Source organism: Musca vetustissima, unplaced genomic scaffold (assembly GCF_032173495.1).
Source record: "Musca vetustissima isolate MV318-11 ecotype Yass unplaced genomic scaffold, APGP_CSIRO_Mvet_v1 utg23936, whole genome shotgun sequence".
Taxonomy (NCBI): Eukaryota; Metazoa; Arthropoda; class Insecta; order Diptera; family Muscidae; genus Musca; species Musca vetustissima.
This window is the reverse complement of record NW_026888157.1, coordinates 19990-29681: the sequence shown is the minus strand read 5'-3', so window position 1 is coordinate 29681 and position 9692 is coordinate 19990. Positions and strand designations below refer to the sequence as shown.

General features: G+C 33.0%; 1 protein-coding gene and 1 pseudogene across 1 annotated transcript; both read right to left on the bottom strand.

Annotated features, from left to right (window-relative positions):
* Positions 1–272: 272 nt before the first annotated feature.
* LOC133335988 (odorant receptor 30a-like) lies at positions 273–2092 on the bottom strand. Its single transcript, XM_061544280.1, has 6 exons — positions 1787–2092; positions 1367–1505; positions 1046–1310; positions 893–992; positions 619–828; positions 273–381 (listed from the first exon to the last, which is right to left on the bottom strand). The coding sequence occupies exons 1-6, from the start codon at positions 2090–2092 to the stop codon at positions 280–282; spliced, it is 1122 nt and encodes a 373-aa protein (XP_061400264.1). The 3' UTR covers positions 273–279.
* A 5140-nt stretch (positions 2093–7232) lies between these two features.
* Positions 7233–8589, bottom strand: LOC133335987 (odorant receptor 30a-like; annotated as a pseudogene).
* Positions 8590–9692: the final 1103 nt, after the last annotated feature.

Genomic DNA, 9692 nt, shown 5'->3' with positions numbered 1-9692 from the left:
CTTATGAGTGACAAGTAATTTGCACATTTAATGTCTGTTTTGCATTTTCGAAAGACAAAGTTCTGTGGAAACTATCGTCAGCCGAAAATTCACAAAAAAACATCATTGGTACAGACGACGAAGTGAGTGAGTACAAAAATGAAAGATAATATAATAGTTCTCATATCAGTGCTTTAAAGTGCAGTGGTGATGTTAAATGAATATGTTTATTTTTAATATTATAAATCCAATATTAGGAAATACAATTGCATTTTATTATACTAAAATAATATAAATAATTTAATCGTATACATTTCTCAGCAAGTTAAAATAAGTGTAGGTTGTATTGAGCAATGATTGCAATAGTTCCAAATTCATGGGATAAATCCGACCAACCAATATCTAGAAATAAATTAAGATCGATCAAAATAAAATTAATAAAATTATATAGTGGGAATTAAGAACAACTTGTATCACACGCTTTATATTATATTTATACATATTCAAAATGTTGGCCGTTTAGGGAAAGGTACTTGCATTAGTGGAGCACAAACGTGTGACAGCATTGAAAAATATAATGCACACTACGTTTAACGTTTAATTTATTGTCAAAGCTCAATTTTCATCATATAATCTTACCGCACATGGTTTCTGGGCTCGAAGTATTAACAAACGCAAAGTATTCTGGGTGTCCACATCAACATCAAACCATTCACTTTCGTAGGCTGCCGTTGCAATATTCAAGCCCTCATCGAACACCTTATTGGCATAATAATAAAGAATTGTGCTTTGGGCGAATATCATCAGAATATAAACACAAATTAAAAGCCTTTGACTGTCGGTCTCGACCTGGAATAAAGAGATGAGGGATACAAAGACTAAGAGCTTCATAATTTACAACGCCAACACAAACCGTGACCAGTGTAAACATCATGGCACAAAGCATGGCTCCAAAAGCTAAAAACTCCAACAAATTTGTATAGGTAATCAAATCGTTGATGGTATTAACATATCTAGAAATTTGTAGAGTATTAACATAGCATATTTCCACTTTTTGCAGACTTACCTTATTAATTGTGTTTGATATTGTATGCACCAAATAATCGTCTCCTTTGCCTCCTCGCGAGTCACATCACATAAATGTCGCAATTTTCTTTGCATTCGACGACACATTAATATTGCAAACAACATTATGGCCACAATCATATTGGTAAACGGTATAAACATGCAACAGCCAATCGGAGCCATTATCGTCTGTATTATGAAGCAGATTTCATAGTATGGCGACACATTTTTATCCACACCGGGTACATAAATGCCAAAGGGTAAAACTGCAAAACCACATTTTATTAGTATACTTCGATCTATGGCTATTTACAATAATTACCTTTAGTTGTGGCAAATATGGGATATATCAAGAAACTTATGACCGAACATGTACCCATAACCAAATTCACTCTAGAAATATTGTTAGCGGCCTTAGTAATCGCTTCTAATTCTTGTCTCACCCATTTGTCTTCCGATTGCTAATAGAATAAATAAAATAAAAATCTAAATAAATAACACCAAAAAATAATTTCCCAGTTCACTGCTACTGAAGAACTAGAGTTTGTGTCTCGGGGTTGGTAGCACAATGTGTATATCCGGATCAGTATAGGGATTAATATTTTCGGATCCACCCGACTTAGGCCTCTCCTCAAAGGTTTTTTCATTAAAAAAATTAGGGAACATCAAAAATGTCTTATGACTACACTTTCTGTCTGTATGTCAAAAATAACACTCAAAATCGTATATCCTACATACTTACCATCATATCAATATACAATATACGTATCCTTTCCAAAAATGCTTCATATTTCGAACGATAAATACACACAGCAATACCACGCAGCGTGGTGTTGAAAAATAACACCGCCAAATAGGCATTTCGTATAATGGCATCCATCGGTTCGGTACTAAAAAACAAATCCACAAACTGCGACGTCGTCAAAATGATATACGGAATTAAACTAAAATAACGCCGCCAATCATGACGCAAAAGAAATGACCAAAATTTCATAATGCGCAATGAATTATTGTACAATGGTACATCTTCGATAGTGGCGATTATCATGACGTTAGAAAATGGTTTGAAATCTCCGATGTCCTTTCAAAAACTGAATATTCTTGCTTCATTGTTTATGTTTACATTCTCATGGGCAGACAATTTGTACACAACTAGGTGCGGTTTTGTGGTTGACGGAAGAGCATTTTTAATTTACATATAAATTTCTTATAAGTTTAGACAAGGACATCTAGACTTGAAATTGTTTTGACTAAAGGCTAACATTCCTAATACAATGTCCATTTTAGTCAAATCGCGTATTGAGCGTTTCATGACTCCTAAATTTTTATGGAAAATAATACCTGGGCTGGCGTATATTTTGATCCAATTGTGTGTACAACAGAATGAGATGAGCAGTGGGACTTAGAAAACGGGTACTAGAGGACAAAATGTACAGAATTCAAAAAGCATTCATCTCAATAGATACACTAAATTACAAATTGGAATTTCACACTCTTATTATACCCTTCACCACACTGTGGTACAGGGTATTATGTCTTTGTGCATATGTTTGTAACAGGCAAAAGGAAACGAGATAGACCCATGGTTCTTTTTGAAAATATGCATAGAATCACTTTCTAAGTCGATGTATGCATTTCCGTCCGTCCGTATGTCCGTCTGTTGGTGTTAAATTGTTAAAAAAGTACAGGTCGCATTTATAATCCGAATTGGATGAAATTTGGCACAGCTAATTTATTTGGCCCAAGGGCAAACCCTATTGAAATTGGGAAAAATCGGTTCAGATTTAGATATAGCTCCCATATATATTTTCGTCCGATTTAAAATATAGGGTGCACCAAAGTCCCTATATATCTTTCGATTATGTCTGCCAAGTTTCATGAAAATCGGTAGAGATTTAGATATAGCTCCCATATATAGTTTCGTCAGATTTTGTGCAAAAGGTGCACCAAAGTCCCTATATATCTTTTGATTTGTACGAAATTTGGCATAACCTATTGAATTGAGCCTAAAGTGATATCTACCAAGTTTCGTGAAAATCGGTCCAGATTTAGATATAGCTCCCATATGTAGTTTCGTCTGATTTTATGTAAAAGGTGCAATTTGCACGAAATTTGGCATAACGTACTGAATTGAGCCTAAAGTGATGTCTGCCAAGTTTCGTAAAAATCGATCCAGATTTAGAATGATGTGTGGTGAGTTCCGTGAAATTTGGTTCAGATCTTGATATAAATATTTTCGTCCGATTTAAAGCAGTTAATGTACTAAAGTTATTGCATAGGGTACTAAATTTAATCCAAAATGATGTGTGCCATTTTTCCTGAAAATCGGTTGAGATTTAGATATAGCTCCCTTATATTATAGATTTATTTCAAGTAATTTGCGCACCAAAGAACCAATATATGGCTGATAGGAACAAATTGTACTGAAATTCGTATAACCTAACCTGTGACACGTTTCGTTGAAATAGGTTCATATTTGGATATAAATTCCATATATATGTTCGTCCTATTTTAAGTAAATGGTACATCAAACTCCTCATCTTTGTCAGATTGACATAAAATTTTGCACAACGTACAAAATTGAGCAAAGAATAACGTAGTTGCGTTTTCTAGAAGTACAGGCATAGCCCAATGGATGTCCTATGGATATTTGTTTGAAGTCGACTTACATACATTTGTCCCATTGTAACAAACGAATGACATGCTTATACATTGATCTAAGTCGATTCACTTTTAGATAAATATCACATATTTTAGTTCATCCAATTTCATGTTAATATACCCATAGTGGTGAAGGGTATCATACTACTTTCCTTACTGGTATTTTATTTGTGATAACGAATGAGTTTAAAAATTAAAAAATTTAAAGCCTAGCTTGTATTTGTGCAAGTCACATACATACACGCAAGCAACTCGCGTAATTATGAAATTTAACACTGACATATTTTTCGTGTATTTGAACATTGCATAGTTATGAATTTAAATATTTACAAATTTTTCGGCATAATCCATTGAAAATTTTACCAAATTTTACACATATAATAGGTGGATCAATAGGATTGTTGTGTATATATTTTTATAACATCCTTTATAAGGAGAACTATATTTTAAATTATTTATTACAACCACAACACCACAATATATGTGTCGAAAACCACAGATCTGACGGTTTGACAACGTAAATAGGAATTGACCACTTAAAGTATAGCAACAATTTTACGTGTATGGAAAAACATTATTATCTTTTACAAAAATCAATAGGAAAACGTTCGTTACTTCAAATTGGTCCGTCGTCTTTAATGCTTGACTTAACTTTAACACACACATGATACGAATGCCAGAACGAATATTTAGCCTCAGATTTTTGCACTTAACTTGTTATTGTTTGTCTAATGTGTATGACCAACAAAATGCGGTTAAAGTATAGAGCTGTTGTACTATCTGCACTGTCCGTATGAAGTGACTGTAGTTTCTTCATATACATTTTTGACATAAATCCCATATACAAATATTGCACCATGTTAATCATTTTGATGGTCGTTAGCTTATTTGCCAATTGTAGTGAATATTACATAGCATTCTGGTTACTTGGTGGCTAAAACACTTAGTTCGCAGACAGACTTCAAGACTATCTTAATATTGTTTTATTTAGGAATAGTCAGGAATATCTTTCATAATGTAAGGAATTGCAGTATTTCCATGTCCTTTCCGATACACCATGCCCATTCATGCACGTGTATCTTAAAGGATGTTATATTCCGAAGAAATAGATGTCATGTAACTATATCGTCCGATTATAGTCACTGTTCTATCGTAGTGTATCTGTCTAATATCAATATAATAACACCTTCCTATTACAACACCCTTTACCACATCGTGTTACATCTTCATGCATATATTTGTAAAAGGCATAACGAGAATATGCAACACTTTCTGTGTCAATTTATGTATCTCCATTCGTCAGTCCCCCTATCTGTGTATGTTAAAGTGTAAAAAAGTAAAGGTCGCACTTATTGTCCGAATAATATGACATCTGGCAAAGCTCATCAATTTTGCCCAAGGATGAACCCAGTAGAATGTAAATTATTTGCCAATTGTAGTGAATATTACATAGCATTCCGGTTACTTGGTGGCTAAAACACTTAGTTCGCAGACAGACTTCAAGACTATCTTAATATTGTTTTATTTAGGAATAGTCAGGAATATCTTTCATAATGTAAGGAATTGCAGTATTTCCATGTCCTTTCCGATACACCATGCCCATTCATGCACGTGTATCTTAAAGGATGTTATATTCCGAAGAAATAGATGTCATGTAACTATATCGTCCGATTATAGTCACTGTTCTATCGTAGTGTATCTGTCTAATATCAATATAATAACACCTTCCTATTACAACACCCTTCACCACATCGTGTTACATCTTCATGCATATATTTGTAAAAGGCATAACGAGAATATGCAACACTTTCTGTGTCAATTTATGTATCTCCATTCGTCAGTCCCCCTATCTGTGTATGTTAAAGTGTAAAAAAGTAAAGGTCGCACTTATTGTCCGAATAATATGACATCTGGCAAAGCTCATCAATTTTGCCCAAGGATGAACCCAGTAGAATGTAAATTGGTAACATCGGTTCAGATTTAAATATAGCTCCCTTATATATTTTCGTCCGATTTTATGTAAATTGTGGACCAAATGTTCATGCCTTGTGCGATTGCGACTCAATTTAGTATGTCGTATGGAATTGAGTTTAAAATAAGGTGTATAAGTTTTGTAGAATGTGTTCAGATTTAGATATAACTCACATATATATTCTCTTTAGATTTTATAAAAATTACACATCTTTTCCGGGCCATGTAAATCAGGACATGCCAACGCCGAAAAGTCCAGATATGTATGTGGTGTCATACATTATAAACAGTCTAACGTCCACCGTCAGCTCACGCAAAGACTCATTATGATATCGGTGGAAAGGGGAACGTATGATGGCGAATCTATTTTCCATTATTTTATTTATGTTTCTATTCCCTGAGATTACGTAGATGCTGAACGCATATGATGTTTTTGACATTTTACTATGAAAACACACTAAAATTATACATTTTTTAAACAAAATTGTGAATTTATTTAAGTTATCGAATATCAAAAAGATTTTTCATACACGTTTTGAAATAACTTAAACTAGGCATATTTTGCTTTATCTTGTTTGATCTTATTTTAAAATAAAACAGTGGACCACTACCACGGAACTCTAACTTTCTGCGGATATAGTTGATGCCTATATAACGACTCAAAAAAAAAAAAAAAAAAAAAACTCACACAAAATTAAGTCTTCGATCTTACTAATTATAGGCATTATCCTTGACTATAACTGGAAACTCATGAACATTTTAAAAGCGATCAGCGCGATGGGTTACTAAATAATATATAAATACGTAAGCACCTGTTAATATTTAAGTGTACCTCCCACATCCGACAATATAATTTGTATCAATTAAAAGGTCAGTCACCCCTCTTTGATATACTACTAACTTCTCGGGTCTATGCCCTTCAGGGGTAAATATATACGCCCTAGAATACAAATTTTGTAAATTTTCACACAAAAGTCAGGGTCCATTTGACCCTCTAAATATTGGCCAATCTTCATCAAAATAGGCATGCTTATTCTTTGACCCGATACCCTTGTCCATGTAATTTCGGGATGTTCGGGCCATAATTGTGGCTTCTGGAGCGACCAGAAACCCGACAAATAATGAAAATTGTCAAGATAGCATTTTACAGAAATATGTGAACAATCTGTGGGTTTGCATAGTTTATTTGGACACCACAATTTAAAATAAATCAATGGAAATGTGCACATATGAGTGATGGTGGCGACATTTCAATTGACTTTTCGGCATTAAATGGATAATCGATTTAATACTTCAAATATAAGACAATAATAAACATGAGTTACCGTCCTAATCCGCAACACGTACTTCATAAGAAAAGTTAGTGACAATTGTTCTATGATTGTGACATGTAGATGAAGAATTGTCTCTAGGCTCTAAATAATCGTCCAAGAAAATAATATTCAAATGAAACACATTTTTTTTATTGTTTGCAGTGCGTATTTTACAACCAAGTACACTCTAAAGTGCAGTTTAATATTGAAAATGAAACGAATTCAATTTGTTCGCCGTATTATTTATCCATAAACCCTCTTTAGCAATGTAAAGTAAGAATATGTGGCGTTTAGAAGTGATTGTAACATTTCCAAATTCATGGGATACACTTTACCCACCAAAATCGAAATAAGATGAGAAAATTAATATTTTTATTTCTTGGTAAATAATTAATCCATATAACTCACGGCACAAGTTTTCTGAGATCTCAATATAAACAATTTGATGGTCTTCTGGGTGGATACATCGAAATCAAACCAATTACTTTCATAGACGGCAATGGCCACCTTTAAACTTTGATCGTACAACTCATTGGCAAAGTAGTACATAATGACACTTTGGGCAAAAATCATAAAAATATAGGTGCAGATAATGAACATCTGACCAATTGTTTCAACCTATTAACGATTGAAGATTTAAATGTTAGCATCAATTTTAAATATAATTAATTTCAAACATACAATAATCAAAAGGAATAACATTGCACACAACATAGCTCCAAAGGCCATAAATTCGACAAGAAAGGTGTAGGTTGTCAAATCGTTAATCGTATCCACAACGCTGGGAAATTAAAAAAAATAATTTTCTGGATTCAAAAACATATTTTTGAAAACATTACTTAACTAGTTGCAGCTGATATTTAATACACCATACCATCACCTCTCGAGCCTTTTCATTGCTGACATCCTTTAAATTTCTCAATTTATGTTGCAAAACTTTACACATTAAAATACCAAAAAGTATAAAGGATACAATTAAATAGGTAAATGGTATATACATGCAACATCCGGCCGGTGTAATGATTATTTGAAACAGGAAACATATCTGATAATAGGGTGATTCATATTTATCTATGCCCGGGACATACATGCCAAAAGGTAAAACTGAAAATGAACAATGAGTCGTTAATTTTGGATTTTAAAAATTTGGATATGCAAAAATATTTCCAACAATTAATTCCATTAACCTTTCGATGTTGCAAATAGGGGATACATATTAAAACCGACACACGATGTAAAACCCATGATCAAATTCATTTTCGATATAAATCTTGAGGCCACAGTACATTCCTGCAGCATTTTCCTCAAAACCCCATCCTCAGAATTCTGCAAAGTGGATAGAAAATAAAATAAATATATATAAATGTCTTTTCCTCTCCTTACCATCTCCATAAATCCTTCATATTCATACATTACGTACAATGGCATCAATTGGTTCGGTACTAAAGTAAATGTCCAAAAATTGTGTTGTATTAATAAAAAAGTATGGAATCAGAGCGGAATAACGGCGCCAATTGTGTTCCAATAGAAAAGACGAAAATTTCATAATACGCAAGTTGGTACTTAGCAAGGGGACATCTTCAATTGAGCGAATGTTCATTTTGATGATATAATGGAGTATTTAAAATTGAAAAATCGTATTATTAAAGTTGTATACACTTTTTGCTAACCAACGTCGAAGACAATTCAAAACTTTACTGTAAACATATTATTTTTCACTAAGAGGTTTGCAATCATCATATGGGAATTTTAGATATGGTCTCAGAATGAATTGCAGTTTTTGTTTCTAGTAGTTGAAAAGTTTTAAAATTTTAATAAAGTCTAATTAGAGAAAAATTTTAAAGTTTAGCCAGCAATGAATCAAAACCTGTAATTAGGTGTAGATTATAGTAGTATTCTTTGCGGAAATAATGTACGTAAAAAGTGTATATTAATGACGTGTGTTTGTCTTTACATTAATCTCGCCACGTCGTGAAATTGCGTGATCTGGATAAGTCTCTTTCAATAAAGCCATATTCGCTCGAGTTGTGTGGAATGTGGAACCGTCTTGTTGAAACCAATATTCCCCAATAGCAAGCAAAAAAAAAAATCAGTTATCATATGGCCATAACGCACCACATTGACGCTGACAAACGTTCCACTATCGTTTTCGAAACACTGACTTTTTTGGATGTTATGGCATCTCTTCAATAACTTGAGTTTTGTCAGAAACCCAAAAAAAACCGAATGAAATGCACAATATGCTCAAAGACATAATTCCACAGTGTGGTACAGGGAATTATATTCTTTTACAAGAATTCTATATTCTTTTTTACAAGAATCAAAAATAATTCTGATGACAGAATTCGTAAAATTCGAATACGAAGCGGTTTAAATAATTTGTACTTTATACACAAATTAGTACTGTACATATTTTTGCTCTCTTATCTATATTGAAAAGCTTTACCATAAAATTGAATTTTTTAGATTTTTCTTTTGATATGTGTCGTCTATAATCAGGTCTTGACATATGAAATCCAAAGAATATATATCTACCAGCTGCATATTAAATATAAGCTCCAAAACATCTTGTTGCCTATGGCCGTAAGGGGTTAACAGGCAAAAGGAAACGAGATAGACACATGGTTCCTTTTAGAATATACATAGAATCACTTTAAATTGTGAACAAAGTAAAGATCGAATTTTCGATTCGAATTGGATGAA